Raw genomic sequence first — 16695 nt, 5'->3', positions numbered from 1 at the left:
AAGTTTATTTTGGTCTGTGTAATACAATTAAAGTATTAATGAAAAAGTACATTTCTTTAAAACCAAGGAAATGGTATTAATCAATAATTCAGTTGATCTCTTTAACTTCAGTTAACTTCGCCTACAAGTTATGGTTTTGTGCCAGTAGGAATAGGTGTCGCTACTAAAAATTCATTTGCATTAGCCTTATTGTCACTCCTATGCAAAAATGATGCCATCGCTGGAATCTGAGCAAAGTATTTTTTTGTGCGGATATGCTTACGTTTTATTCTGTTAATAAATACTGCTTCATAAGCCTGAAAGGAAAAAAAAACAAATCTCATTAAATACAACAAAAATATCTAGCAGTTTACATACTGCTTCCTACTTTCAACAGTATAAATGGTGACCCTTTAATAAACTAAGCCAGATCATTTATTCATATATGATAATGAAATATTTTGTAGTTCTATACTGCTACCTTATGGCCCAATAGTGAAAATTACTAACCACTCCTTGTGAAATATTAGTCACCTTTTAAAATGAGCAAAACTTCTGGCAATTTTTATCCATTCAAGATAAAACTTCAGTGTTTATTTTCAGGTAAGAACATTTGTACTTATGTTTGAAAATTTAAAAAGGCAATGCTTAACTATCAACATTTGCAAGGTGACGACTACAGGAAATTTCCCTGATAAGAATCATAGTTATTATTTTAAAATAATCATGGAAGGAAGCATTTTGCAGCATTTTAGTCAGGCTTTGCATTCAGTGATGACACTTCCCTAAATCTCTAGGGATTAGCAGTAGTTCCAATTATGTAATAAACAACCAGAATATTTAGTTGAAAAAACTCTTTGCTATTGCTATAGCCATCATTATGAATAATTGCTATTAATGAAAGTGCTTGAGATGCCTTATTTTGTTTCAGTGAATGAGAAACAATGATTCAACTTATGACATTCCGACTGCTTCATTTTCTTTATTTCACACAAGACTCTTGTTTTGTTTTGTTTTTGTTCTTTTTTTAACAAAGCTTTGGCTTATAACTGTTCCACTGCTATTTTTATAGCAAGAGCTAAGTGAAAATACCTTATAATTTTAAGGTAGGCTTGCATACCTCACCTGTTGTTTTTCTGGCCTAACTCCCATCTCCACTGAAGCTCTGGACCTAATCAGGTTTAATGGCATCTCTCTATGACATCTAGACTTTTGAAGTTAATCCAGATAAGTGCATAAGCAGAATCTTTGCCTGCCATAATGCTAGTAACATAAATTTATGGATGCAGAGAAGCATCTCTAGATTCAGACTGCCTGAACAACCTTGTTGACTGAAAGTGACACTTAGGAGTCAATACTGGAATTTCCAACTTGCAACTGAGAAAAGAAAGGTAACAGCTGAAATTGTATTTGTGATCCACATATATTGTGTTAGAAATTAAATAAAGAACACCTTGAACAAAAGGACACTATACAGTAATGACCTCAGATCACTACTTACATAAATCAATAACCTAGGAGGTGAAAGGCTTAATAATCCCCTACTAGTTGCAGGACAAACACAGCTCACAGGATTCTTCTGTGCCTTAGAAAACTAAATAGTCTACCATATGATGTCCAGTGGAGTGAGATATTTACCAGACTACCATGTTTAGATACAGAATTTGGGGAGAGTGTTGTAAAAATACAGAGTTTCAATGACTTCTTTAACAAATTCTTAATTCTTAAAACTCAGAACAGAAATTACATTTCTATTGCTTAACTGCGAATTTTTAGATTACATTGTCAGTGGTACTTAAATGACATCTATGTAAGAAAGTAAATTGAGACAAATTTTATTATGACAAATGGTTAAGTTCTAGACAAAAAGCCATTCTGTTATTTTATGAGAAATTTAAAAGGCCAGAAACTAATGAGGCCAGAGCATGGGCGAGAGCACAGGCACGCAATTGTCACAGTATTTATGGTTAGTCTTTAGTATGTTTCTCATGCAGGTCAGCTCTTGTCCGACCTCAGCTGAAGGCAGAGCATAGGCAAGGGCCTCAAGATGCATTAGGGGAGACTTAGACTGGCTATTAGGAAAAAATTCTTCACTGAAGGGGTTGTCAGGCATTGGAACAGGCTGCCCAGGGAAGTGGTGGAGTCATCATCCCTGGAGGTGTTTAAAAGATGTGTAGATGAGGTTCTTAGGGACATTATTTAGTGATGGCGCTAGGTTAACGGTTAGACTCAACGATCTCGAGGATCTTTTCCAACCAAAATGATTCTATGTTTCTGTTTATGATTCTTGGCCCTATTCTCAGTAGGTGACATGGATAAGGCCACCTAGCTTCTTGCCTTTTCGGAGGGAGTAGACAGAATTCAGGTATATGGATGCGAGTTGTATGTGCTAGCTGTCCTCCAGACTACTGTGTGTTTTATTATATTTAATAGTAGAGATGCAATCATTTATATAGTCTCAATGGGCCAATTTAAACATGGATGATTGTAAGGACTAAATTTGGCCCAAATTCATTAGTCACAGGAGTCTATTAAAGCATAACATAAATATTATAAAACATTAAATGCATCTGATTTTACCTTCTCAAGGTCACACAGCTTAAGATGTTCATCTGCCTCATCTTTAGTGAGGAGAATAGTGTTCCACGGAGACCACTCATGCCGCTTATCCCATCTGACCATAACCAAATCATAGAGGTCACTGCAGGCACTGAGAGCTGACTGACAGCCCCATATGTTCTCAATCATGTACTGCAGATCTTGATGCTGAAATGGAAAACAGGGTGAAGAAGGAAGAAGCATGTTTCATTTGACAACAAAAGCATTGTAACCATATAAGACTACAAATGAAGTTTTGAGTAAAACATTTTTCTATGCATGTCACATAATCACTTGGTTAAAGAATGTCTAGACATACACATCTTCCGTTAGCACGGTGGGGCAATTATTAACTGCATTTTTCTTGTATCATCTCTAAAATTTTACATTCTTACTTTGATTGTCTCTGCCAATGGCAATTCATACCTTCTACTGACATACTGATTGCTTAACTGTTCTTATAAAGCTTCTTAAATCTCATGGTTTTTGTCATGTTTAAGCCTGTTCACACCTCTTTGGTTAATAATAACAATTATCCATCTCTGTCACTACTGAGATGACTTCCCCATTTGATTCGCAGATTGGGAATTAAAGGTATTCAATAAATGAGTTATTGCACTACTTAATTACCTGAAGTTTACATATAATCAGAATAATCTGGTCTGGAAAATGCAGAAAATTATGACAAGAAGAACTCGCACCTGTGACAGACCCCAAATCACTGCCTGCTTTGTTTTTTTCCCCTCACTCTGCTGTTGACATATGGAGAGTTTATTGTCCCCAGGATGCTGTTTCTCATTTTACGAAATGAGTTTATATGATAAATAGTTATGCTACAATACTAACAAAAAAATAATAGGAGGTCTGTTAATAAAAGTTCTCTAGCACAGAGAGGCCTTTAAATGTACTTTAAACCCATATCTAAGGTTAATTTACATTAGTCTTACTTTGTTTAATTTATTACTAGCCATCTGAAATCACTACTAAATCTTGATAAAGACAGTCAACACAGTCTTCTGAATGAAGGAAAAAAAATGGGATGGCAGTTATCACTGAACTTTGGCAAGTTTTTCTGTCACACTCCATGAATTTTTCTCAGTATTAGTCATAAAAAATTCTTGGAAGATTTTTATCTACAGGAGTCTGTAAACCACAGACTGTTAAATACGTTTTCCTTCAAGCTAGCCATTTGAAGAAGACTCATTTCTCTAAAAAGAAACTCAAGTTAATTAACTAAATAATGATGTTTACATGTTACTTATTCAATTTCTGACAAAGGATGAATGAAACTATACAAACACAGTGCTTTAGTAGAAATGTAGGTTCATGTATTCTCATCCATCATGCTTCCAAAATCCAGAAGCCCATGTAAATTTTTGCCAGGGAGAATGTAAGATAAAAGCTGGGCTTAGAACCTCCACTGGTAATAAATCTGTGCCTACTGATTCCAAGAACACAGGACTGTCATACAGCAGCTCTTAAAGCTGGTCTTACGGGGCTTCCTTTATTAGGTAGCACTAACTGGCTTCTTTTTTCAGTATTTCCTCCTTTTCTCAAAATTCCAAATAACTTCCATATTTTCTTCTTAGAAGTCAGATTTGCAAGTAGGCATATTAGCAAGTACTATTTTTGTGCCAAGCTACACATCTGAAAAGTTACCAGAACTTGCAAAAGTCTATACTGAGGCATATAAGGGTCCATATAAAATAGATCCACAATGTGACTCTTCCTTTTTCCTGGATTAATTTTTTTTTTTTTTCCTGAGAAACAGGCAAAAGCTTGTTCAAGCTTCTCAGGTAATGAGGAAGAGTTTAATTTAAGAGACTTCTTCTGCACTTTGTAAAGGTAAGCATGCATTTTGCTGTGAAATTTTATAATCGGTTCATATCAAATAATGCTTTCCCTCCCCTCCCCCGCCCCAGTTTGTCCTGTGCTCACGAGAAACAGGAACAGCCTTCAAGTACTGTCACTGGCAGGCTGGGAGCAAGTATCATTGAATGCTCAGCAGGTGAGGCTGGGAAAGAAGGGCAGGCAGCAAATCCAATAAAGGAGTAAAGTGTATTTGTAACTTCAAATGAATACGACATTGCCATTAGGATGTTGTTCATCAAGAATAATAAAAGCCATAGTATGTACCATTGATTTTAAGGAGTGTGGCATAGTTAAACTCTCTGAAAGAGTGAAGGGCAGCCTCAGGAGTTGACATATTTGCTGAACTAGTTCTTTTTGATATAAGAAGGGTCTTAAGCTGCTCTAAGTGGAACTTACTGGAGGTACCATAACACCAACCAATGGCTTTTTGCCTTTTAAACCTTAGCAGCACTCATATAGTGGGTCAACCCAAACACAGTTCAAATCAGTATATAAGAGATCTGAAGAAAAAACTTTTATCACAAAAGTCTTGCATCTATCCACATACAATACAATCAGACCCAGTAATGGTACTGCACTGGGCAACAAATGAAGCTGTGATAGCTGCTTGCGAAAGACTTTTAGTTGTTCCCAATTCATTTCTAGGTGCCTCAGAGCTGTTTTCTGGATATAAGTGCAGAAGGGGACAGAAAAGGGAAATTAGAAGGGAAAAAAAACCAAGTAGCTCAGAAAAAAAGTAATAATTTAAGGAAATGTTAGCAAAATCCCATGGAAATTAGTGATTTAAGATACAAACATCTTGCTTAGATATTTAAAACTCTAAAGAAAATATGTTTATATAGATGAAAATAACACAGTATCTAGAGATGTTGCAGTGGTACAACCACAAACAGAACTCTGAGGGCTTTTGGTGTCAGCAGTTAAGCAGCAGTCATGTTTCAGTGCATCAATGGCCATCACAAGTGATGTCATGTGAGAGGTCCAAAAGATTTTGGAGGATGTTTACATATTAAGATAAACTAAGTTGGACAGAGACAAAAAACCTTTCAGCTTAAGTGAAAATGAATGTAGGTTCTTTGATCGTATTTCTTAACACGGGCATGATAATTAAAGAACCCTAATCTTCCTTTTGGGAGCTGCCACTGGCAAAGTACTAAACCACAGCATGGCTTGTTTTGGTAGCAGTAGGATATTGATGACTGTTTTTTGTTTGCTTTGTACTGAAAATACAGTTCAAAACCAATTCTATGAAAGTTGATGCTGCAGAGATTATAATACTAAATCTCAGAAAGTCCAAATAAAACTCAGATGTCCCATATTTTCAATAAATAACACTTTGCAATTACCTCAGATTTAAAACTTCCCCAGTGGATATTGGATGTAAAATTCTTTTGTTAACAAAATAAGTAATAACTAAAAGAGAGAATTTGCTGAGGACAGAAGCGAGTAGTTCTTTGAACTGAGTTGTTCCAGTAATAATTATTAAGAAATATCAGTCACTTAGTAATATTGCAGAAGATTCTAGATGCAATGATGGTAAAAAGTTTAGAAAATTAAAATATTTAGTGAATCCCTCTCCTAATAAATGCAAGGCAGTAAAACTTCCAACAATATAGATATTCTACTGACATAGAATAGGAATGTCAAAACATCAGGTCATTTACCTTTGTCCATCTGAGAACATAAAACATTTCCGTTGTATTATTAAAACAGCCCAAATAATGGGGTTTTAAATGTTTTACTATCATTATGTCTTGAACAATATTATAGTCACAAAAACACTACTGTTGCTTTACAGATGATGTTAGTATCTTTAAGGAACAGGAATGCCATAGCAGAACCAGAAGAAGAATTTGGATCATGTGATTCTTTGACCTATCAGCGAGACATCTACCTTCTTTTAATGTATAGCTTGTAATCACTTTTGAAAGAACTATATTTCAAGAGCTTAAGTGCTGCTTCCTTATGTGTGGAACATCCCACATCACAGGAAGAAGTTTTTGTAGCTTATAGCCCAATTCTCAACCTGTCAACAACATACACAAAATAAAGGAAAAATTATAGTCAAAGCCATTGGTTTCCATTATTAACAATGCTCTTTTGGACAGTACCTGAACTAAGAAAACAATTTTAGCATCATCCTGATAATCAACTTCAGACCTTCTGAGATTTTCTAGTAGAAGTTTGTACTTCAAATATGCATCTCGTTGCCGAGCCTCATTATCAAGCTTGCAACACAAGTGGCATCTGCCAAAGGTGCAGGAATTAGCAGGAACAGGAAACTCAGTAGAGGGTAAGTAACTTTCACAACTATGACAGAAGTTAACATTTTTATAAAGCTTTAAGGGATCTGGTGGAACCTAGAGGATTAAAAAAAAAAAAAAGTTAATTTACCACAATCTTTGTATTACTTGTGTGTCACCCTACCTCTGTCAGAATACATTTTACATATATTCATGCAAGTATTCCAATATGTAAAAGCTAGTAATATTTATTTTAAAATAACCAATAGTGTGGGGCTTTTTTTAATAGAAGACCAAAAGCTATTGTATTTTCTTACTGTACTTGTTAAAATTAGCTATTTAAATCAGTCAATTTATTTTTAAGCTATATGGAGATCCTAGACATTATGCTCCAATGCTTTTGCTGGTGCTTTTACATACGCAGATTGTCAGCCATTCTGGAAAGAGGATAACAAAGAGAAGAAAGAAACTAATTCTTCAGCATTTAATTTTTCATATAGAATCTGCCCTTTATGTCAAAGCTAAAACCTTGAGATTGACATATTAATATTTTGGCATAAGAATACAAAATCGTCAGAGCCACATGTCCAAAAAAACAATATAGGGGAAAATAATAAACTAAACTTGCTAATTAACTCCCCATCCTCATATTGCTTCATGAGTTCTGGAAAGAATATAATGTAGTGTGTGCAGAGGGCTCGAGCCTGTAATTGGGTAGGTTAGAGTAGTCTGGAAACCCAGCTACCTATTGTGGTCATCTGCCTTTTTCTGAAAGTACCCTGAGAACTGGGTCACTTTGACTGTTAATAAACTGTCATCTTTTTCATGGTCTACAGAAAGTTACAAGATTCAAATGCAAATATAGGTGCAATTCAGCCTTCAACTCAAGATATAGTTAACCAAAAGCTACAGAAGACAAAGATCTCCCATCTCCAGTCTCTGTTCTGACACATCTAGGTAACTCTGTTCATAAACCTTGTGTAAAATAACTGTTATTTAGTTCTAAATCTAACATTTATTGATCCTCTATTTCTGAGATACCATCAACCACTATAAGAGGAATCCTTTTCTGACAGACGCAGAATACATGTTGCTGCCTAAAGCAGCAACATATGATAATGAATCATGTTTATAATTGTAAACTGTAGTCAGAAAAGAAAAACAATCACACAACTTGAGATGTCTATCACTTTCTCCACTTCCTAGCTATATCTTCTTCTCATGAAGTAGCAACTAGTTGTGCAAAAGAAGCTTGTAACAGCTCTTGGCAAGCTCATTAGACATCTTCCTTTCTGGACACATGGGATGCTGCACCTTGTCCAGCGGAAAAAAAGAGACAATTTCTCTCGCTGTTCGTTCCCCATTTGCTATTACATTTTACTGTTACCATCCCGTAAGATCTACCATTTATTGTTCTCAGATTTTTTTATTTCATACATAGGGTTCCTGGGCTCTCACAGTGCTACCAGCCACTTGTCAGGTTCTTATAGACATGTCTAATGCCTCATGCTTCCTGTATGACTATATAAGCTTATTTATGTAAGGTCTGTGTGCTTGCAACATTTAACTTATTGAGGAACTCCTCCAGCAATTCTACAGAAAAATGTAAAATAAAAAGTTTTCATTGTTTTCCATTTCCTTCTCCACCATCCTTAGTTCAATGACTACTGTGTCAGATTGTAAAATAGGAATAATACCTTAAGTATCTTAGCAACTTCAGGGTTAAACTTTGGAGTTTTAACATACTGAAGAAATAATGTACAAATTCTTTTCCTCAGTCCTTCTAAGTTACATTCTTTCACCTCTCTCGACATAAGATCAACTTCCCTGTCAATTAATTCCAATATTTCCTGTGTTAATTTACATTCATGTTCCTGAAAGAAAACACAATGAAAAAGGAGAACAAGTTCCACAACAATAAGGTAGCAGACAAACAAAATAATTCTAATGAAAGCAAACTATGGATGGATGATTGGCACAGAATCCATATCTCTGTATGTTCAGGTAAGAATGTGTTCACAGAAGGTTCTTAGTGTTTTAGGAAAACAACCTCCAAGAAAACTAATGTAAAGAAACACAAAACTGAGAATGCTTACAGATTCCGCTTTTAGGAGCCTGTATATATACTAAAGCTGTGAGGAACTGTAAACCTGGAGGCTTTAAAAAATGCTAAGCAGAGGCATACAACACATGCAAAATTTTCAGTCTCCAAAAGCCCCAAGAAATATCTCCCTAAGAAGCTTCCTTTGGATTTGTAATGTGTAAACACAGAAGACAGCTAAACAAACAAACAAAAACCAACCAAACAACACAAACAAACAAAACAAAAGAAAACCCACACAAGAGGCGTAAGACCAGGCAGCAGCATTCTATTCTAGTTTGATGCCAACAGTATTATCCTGAAAGTACCTTGAAATGCATTATTTTTATACATTAATAAATAAATAAAACATGTATGAAAGACTAAAAGAAATGCAAACAGCAGCAGTAGGGTTGGGAGTGAGAGGCAAAGGAAAAAGAAATAAATCAGTATTTACCACGCATAAAACTGGTAACCCAAACAAACACAAAGATAAGGTTCAGAACAGACATTTCAAAGAACAATAAACAAAAAATATGAATAACCACTTACATCTCTGCCATGGTTTTCATCGTTATAAATATTAAGATAAACTTTGTACTAAAAATGTATTCTATATTAATGTATCAAAAAGTCTAAGACCATGGGGTTAAAATTCTAAGACAACTTGAAGAAAAATGTGCACATCACAAAGCGAAATATGAATTCAGAGTATATTTAGAATGTCAATTCCACTGTCATGCCAGGTGGTACACAAGGTTTTCTCTTGCTGACAGCTGATCATCCAGGCACCTGTCTGCGAGAAGCAGCGTTGCTTATTTGTCAACATAAGTAAGTGACTGCATCTTTGGGAAGTACAGCTTCAAGCTAAACATAAATAGAAAAATCAAACATACCTTCATTGTAAGTCTGAGTATTCCCAGCACATCTATTCTCTCATCTTTTGGGATGTCATCCATGCTAATGCTGTTGTAGATTTCAAGTAGTTCTCTGGCACGGAGTATGTTCGGTGTATCCATTTCAGTGATTTTTCCATCATACGCTTTCCATCTCTTAGGTTGTGCACACTTCAGAAACAATTTGTATAACTCTGAGCTATTATAATCTGATCACCAGCTGAACAAGTGCATTATGTTACATCAAGTTTCACCAGAGCAAATAGGGACTTAACATTAATGCTTGACTAATACAAAAGGCTTATTCTATTGTCGATATTTATACAGTACCTTTTCCACCAGAGTAAGTATTCAATTATACACTTTGTTTAAAGTTGCAGGTCATGAAAATTTTGACTTACAGTATATTAAAAGTAAGTAATATTCTCCTACAGGGATATGCTCTACTTCGTTAAAGTAAATTTACTGAAAGCAGTGTTAGAACACATTTGCTCTGTATTTCATCTTGCAGTCATAAATCCCTCTAAACTATCAGTAAAAATCAATGGGACTGTTGACTGTGTAAAGATTGCAAATTTAAGGCCTCAGAGTCTGCTCAATACAAAATATCTCCAGGGAACTGTTCTACTTACCCTAGCTATACAGACGGATAGAAGGCATAGACTTTGTTACAGCTAAGTCAAAGCACGAGTTTACAGCTTCTCGGACACTTCAGATAGCTGCTTCTTTGCTAATGTAACTCATTACCAGATGCCTACTACTTCAGTTGTCTCTTTACACGTCTTCAACTTCTATAGATAGTGAGAAGTTACATGGTGTCAGCTGCCCCACTCCATTTGAAAAGTCCGAGCATTCTCCTCTTTCGAGAGGACTGGTTTTGGCTGCAAACCACACTGTTCCATGGGGACTAGGTCACCCTGGAAGTAGGTATCTCAATCCAGTAGAAAGATGGTATTCAAAACCTGCTACCTACCATCACCTAATTCCACTCCCTTTCCTTAGTCATACATTGGGACAGCTACTTGGAACATCTTTCTGAGTATTAATTATTCCCTCTTACTGCATTTGGAATTTAAACGCTCACAAACACTGTGAAATTCACTTTGCAATCTCTGTGTGAGTTAACTACATACAGCAACACTTCATGTAGCATTCACATGCTGAATAGCTTTCTGGACAAGATCCCAGCATTGATGTAATCATTATTTTGACCAAATACACAGGCTTGCTATGGTGATAAGTAATAAAAATACCAAAAATACTGGATAGTTAGAATAGACATGATTAATAACACCACAATAAAAATTGAGCTTTTCTCACTTCAAAATAAATAAACTATAAAGTTAGGTAAGCAAAAGAAAGACAAAATAATTGAAAAAATGATTTAACACTGAATAATTAGATTTAGTAACATTATCAGTGGAGGTGGAATGCTAATTAAAGGAGGTATTGTTAATCACGGATCACAATTCAGAGCCAAAACTGATTAAGAAATGCAATAGCAAAACCAGACATTGGTAAAAAATAAAAAATTTAATTCCTTTGTGGAGTCTTTGAACTTCTGCAAAACTAGAAAGAGGCGATTTTCTCCATTTCATAAAAAAGAAGCATCCTCCTGTACTTTGTGACTTGGTTTCACTGTCTTTGTACAGTACTAGAAATTCTGAAACAAGCAAACAAAAAAAAAGCCCTCAGCAAATTAGAAGCTATACAATGCTGCAAATCCTTCGCACGACAGACTGGCAAAAATCACTATTTTCCACAGAGTAGTTAATTCAGTACGTACATTTGATCCTATAATCACTTATAATAAGACAGAATGTAATTTGCTTACGCTAGGGAGAGTCAATGGGCAGAGTTTACCCTAGGAAATGGTTATTGAAAGTGGCTTCTCCTGATAAATTTGCACAACCCCCATATGAGGTAACAGTCTGGGTATTCTACTCTGCAAAGTGACTCTTAACATAGACCAACTATACTATGATAATGTTTAAATTATTAAAAGCAAGATAACATATCTGTAATTCTGTAATTTTTCTTACTACCTCATCATAACTGGATATCACATATAACAATTAAAAAGAAAAAAAAAAAGTTATGCAGCTTTTTAGTGGAAAAAAACACAGAGGTCTCATCAATATGAACATTCCAGTATTTCAGAAAGAATTCCAAGCTTTCTCTTTTCAGGACTATTTTCATGTATTCAAGATTGATGTGAGAAAACTAAAACTTCCAGAGTTTTTTGCCAGCTTTTTCTTGCCTTTTAGTCTGCTGGCACTGCTGTGGAATTTACAATAATCCTGTTATCTGTATTACTTCAGAGCACAAGACTACTCTAACTGCACTCTGCTGCCAATGCATGAAAGCTGAACGAAAAACACCTGAGGAGAGAAACACATCAACACAGACATAGAGAGAAAATGGTAAGAAGAGCAAAAGAAAAACCATAGGATGGGTGCAGAAATAGCACAAAACATGAAAGGTATAAACTGAGCAATAACTACTCAAATTCCTTTAAGAAAATATAATTGCTGTATAAAAGCTTAATTAAATACTTCCTCTTTAAAACACAAATGCTGAAGAATGAGCTCAGTGTAAAAAAGAACTCCCTAGAATGTAGTGCACACACAACCAGTAGAAACCACTGTAAAAGCACATATGCATGAGAAGGTACATGCCTAGAGTAGGAAAGAAGGGCACGAAAGTTTCCACAGAGAAGCAAGTTTTGTATCACATTGGCTATTGCAGCAAAATGAAATGCTTGTAGTCTTCAGATGTGAAAGGTGTTATTTCAGTTTTAACTGGTAAGTGCCCAGATTAACATTATCAGCTCAAAGTTCGAGAAATAATAAAGCAGCTATATTCCACCACTCCCAGGATAAATTTCATAGTACAGTTTACAGTGTTTAAATCACAGTGTTACAAGCCACCCATTGAATTTTGAGATTTCCCAAATTTTTTTATTTATTTTATTTTTTAAGAAATGCAGAAATTGTTACTTTCTTTACCTCTGAGTTTAGGCTGCTACATATGTCAACAATATAGAACAACAGTCAAAACCCTATAGCTGCCATGATAAAAAACATGAAAAGAAAAAGTTGCAGTTCAGAAGCTCAGTAGATTTTCAAATTAAAAATAAATCAATCCCATTACTGAATAACATAATTTATAAATGTAAAATATGAATAAATAAATTAGTATTAAGTGCTTCAGAAACAAGTCCAATATTTGGAGAGAGCGTCTCTTGTCTCTCATGTGACTCCTGAATCTCCAAACAACTATCACTAGGAATTAAGGTACTGAAGAACACTTTGCTTCTGATTCCTAGATGCAAGAAAACAGTATCATTTGTAAAATAAATATTGGGAGTAAGCTATATAAGGTGGGACACTGGAAAACAGTCCTTAAAAGAAAAATAGAGATTCAGTTGAGAAACATATTTGCTTTAGACTGTTCCAGGCTTCTTTTTCTGAGAAGATAACAGAATAGGTTGCAAATGATAGAAGCAAATATTTAATACAGAAGTGATTCAAGGTTTTGATATCGTTCCTAAATATTTAGTTTTCTGGGTCTTTTCAGTCTTGAAAGCAGAAATAGAGAATATAATCACATCATGGCAGTAAACTTGGTAATAGGTTCACCAACATTTCAAATATGTAATTTGTTCATAATGAAGAAAAGTAATAGATGTTATCAAACCACTTTTTACAGTCCAGTTCCCATACATCAGTAGTAAAAAGAATGGAAAAAATATTTAAAAAGTTTCTTCTGGTCCTTCAATCAGTCACAGAGCTAAGAAATTCTCAGCTTGGAAAAAGAAATGTACCAAATTTTATTGACATGAACAACTAGATAGTTTGGATATTTATAACGTTAGAATTCACATGATTAACTGTTAAAGCTAGAAAAGTTACTTTTGGCAAGTAGCCTGCAGATGTCTTTTCTGTTCCTCTACTTTTGTTTTCTTTATGTTCAGCCTAAAATTACATCACTGACCTTATCCAGAAAGTTCAGTATTGCTTTATGTTGATTCTCCTCATCTGCATTTAGTTTGTGTCTCCCAATGGAAGCAATCAGCTGTGCCTCTTCTTCCAGAAGTCCACACAATGCTGCCTTTCTTTCAGCTCCAGTATAAGTTCTGTTAATTCGTTCAGTCTCCTCCTGCCTCCATACTACAGATATAAATATTTTGAGTAATTTTACAACATATTTTCAAGTGAAATTTCTGCTTTCATATTAAAGAAATAACATAATTTTCAATATTTGTTAAAAGTCAGTTTCTATGTTAGGTAATTGATTGTTATGCGTACTTTCAATACAAGCAAAATGGCCCAGAAGTTAATGTAAATTATACAGATGTTCTGTGAGAGTGTGTGTGTGTACATCAACCCTAAACTGGCAATTCATACTCCACACTCAAAGATGGGTTAGGGTAAAAAGAAGGTCTATGTGATAAAAAGGATTTAGCTCCTGTGGAAATGTGTGATGAAATGATTTCTTCACAATTTTGCATCTAAAATAACTAAACTCACTGTTTGACTGTCAAACAGCTCCAAAAAGGTATGAGCAATAGGAACTATTTAAACAATTGCTCATCAAAGTCACAAGAAAGATACCATGGAGATGATCTCAACCAATTAAGGACAGTATCTTACTGTGGTACCACCAGTACTCAGTGCTGAGGGTATCAATGCTTCTCCCTGCACAAATGAGTAAAACATAAAGAAGTTTGAAGTCCTCCAAAACTGAGATAAAATTTGATGGGCAGTCACATTCAGCACTTCAGGTGTCACATCAAATATTTCAGTGGTATCCCCTTTTGCCACCCAAGGTAGAAGGATGCACATTAATAACTGGACAGTCTTTGCTTTACTCTCCCTTTCTTTTTCTCCAACAGAACCCTCCAAGCAGAAAGAAGTGGCGCGACAGCAGCACAAGTGTGAGTATCTGCCCTTCTGACTCCTACGGTCAAAGCACCAAACCACAGGTACACACTGCACTTATGTTATACTACTTCATGATAGAAACATACAGATGTATACATGTGTCTCTCATGCTTTATTTTGTAGTGTCCATTTCTTGACTGTAACTGCTGCTACACAGACTACATGCCTTTACAGAAATCTGTTAGTAAAATCAATTTGTGTTTACTGGATAGACAGTATTTTCCTTTTCATACATCATAACAATTCCTGGCATCTCTGAAGAGTCTGTTCCTTTTCAAATATCTCTGGAGTTCTGTAGGTTATTTCCAAAACTTCAACATTCCTGAATAATATCTCAAAGTGTTGTTATTGTTACTGAACAGTTATGCAAAAGCAAAATCCAGCGTAAAAGAAAACAATCCAATATGTGATGCACACTTAGTTAAAAATCCTATAACATCCTGTATCAGGTAAGATTAGAGGCAGGAAGAGGGAAAGGAGTAAGGTTTATTTTCTGCCTGTGGCTTCCTTATCTATACAATACCTTACATTTCCTGTTCTAAAATATTTCAATTCATTTCCTTAAGGCTCTCCAAGCTTTGGTATTAATATGACAGCTGTTTGACAAGTTCTAAGTAGTCAAAGATATATTTTTAAATAAAGCCATTTCAGTAAACAAAAGCACTGTATATAATTAATTTACATGAAACTTTACATGCCTGAAGGGGGCAGCAACTTCAAAGGCAGAGCTAATAAATACAATAAGCAATTTTGTAATTACAGAAATGAAGCTGCCAGTTATCATCAATACTCACCTCCTGATTCACCATATATATGTAACCAAATTAAAAACATTCCTCTTAGACTATCTGCTCTACAGGCAGAGTTTTTACTCATTACAATTTTTATTCCAGTTTTCATAAAACAAAGTAGTTCATACTTTTAAAATAAATAATGAGTGTCTCTATATGCAGACACTCTGAATATATAGATACATCTCATTTGTCCCATACAGTCAACAGGCAAGTTTTTGTACCAAGAGGAGCTGCTTGTACTGGCTGACCCTGTAATAGGATCCCCCTGTTGTGATCAGCAGCAATAACCTTCACAGATCCCTGGAGGACAATAGTCTCATTCTATTACTGTCACAATGATTTAGCTTGTGTAGACTGTTGACACTACAAGAATGTAAAAGTAGTTTCACATGCAGGTAGGAAAAAAAACTTCCTAGAATCACTAAGCTCTCTTCAAATAAAGAGCATGACTGCAACTCTCCACATAGAGAAGCAACTAGTCAACAATGGTAAACAAAAACAAAACAGAAAATTTTGACACCAGACAATTATTTTTAACAAAACCTTAAAAAGACATTTCAAATACTGGAGTTTGCTCTATTCCAGTTTTGAAATGGTACATGCTTTTTCAGGTTGCCTGGATATTAAATTCCTGAACATGTATAGCTGCAGGTTTTACTATTTGTGAAGCAAATGACATTAAAATAAGCAAAAGAGACAATTATATAACCTTAAGTTAAAATCTGAAAATATTGGGAATAGCAGTGCTCATTCACAGCTTTAATTTGGCTTTATTGACTCTATTGCAAATAAGACTCTGCAAGCCTAAATAAAAAAAATAAGTGGATCTTACATTTGATAGTGCATTATCTAGGAAGCAGTTTTTTAAATAAAATACTGCGGGAAATCAGATACCAAATAGTAGCACTTGCCATAAATGGAGAGAAAAAAATGATTATTTGAGTACATTGGCTTTTGATTACCTAGTCAGACACACCTTTAAAAGGACTGATTCTTGTGAAGTGAAATGCTATTCATGAAGAAAAAGGGGGGCAGGGGAAACAATTCCTAACAAACCACAAATGTAATGAAGATACTATTCCCAAAATTCTAAAGTTTAAGACCAGTAATAATTTTTACATTTGTCACAAATAGTAATATTTATGAGTCGTATAAATTCAGACAAAGTGATTTGTTCAATGCCACACAAAGTATGACAGCATTAAAAGATTAACATATAACTTGGGAATTGTTGAATCATGATCCCAAGCTCTATGAATAACACACTCTGCCAAATTTCTGCTCAGT

At 35.0% G+C, this 16695-nt stretch overlaps 1 protein-coding gene across 1 annotated transcript in view; it reads right to left on the bottom strand.

Moving 5' to 3' along the window:
• Positions 1-16695, bottom strand: part of IQUB (IQ motif and ubiquitin domain containing) — a 27887-nt gene continuing 11192 nt past the window's right edge. Inside the window, exons 8-13 of the mRNA XM_080361812.1 lie at positions 13665-13840; positions 9669-9839; positions 8390-8566; positions 6561-6809; positions 2560-2745; positions 1-296 (exon numbers count right to left, since the gene is read on the bottom strand). Coding sequence (XP_080217938.1) covers positions 129-296; positions 2560-2745; positions 6561-6809; positions 8390-8566; positions 9669-9839; positions 13665-13840 — 1127 coding nt within the window. The 3' untranslated portion in view covers positions 1-128. The remainder of the gene's footprint in view (positions 297-2559; positions 2746-6560; positions 6810-8389; positions 8567-9668; positions 9840-13664; positions 13841-16695) is intronic.

The sequence above is a fragment of the Nesoenas mayeri genome (assembly GCF_963082525.1).
Source record: "Nesoenas mayeri genome assembly, chromosome: 1".
NCBI lineage: Eukaryota > Metazoa > Chordata > Aves > Columbiformes > Columbidae > Nesoenas > Nesoenas mayeri.
The sequence above is the reverse complement of the archived record's forward strand: the minus strand, read 5'-3'. Positions and strand labels throughout refer to the sequence as shown.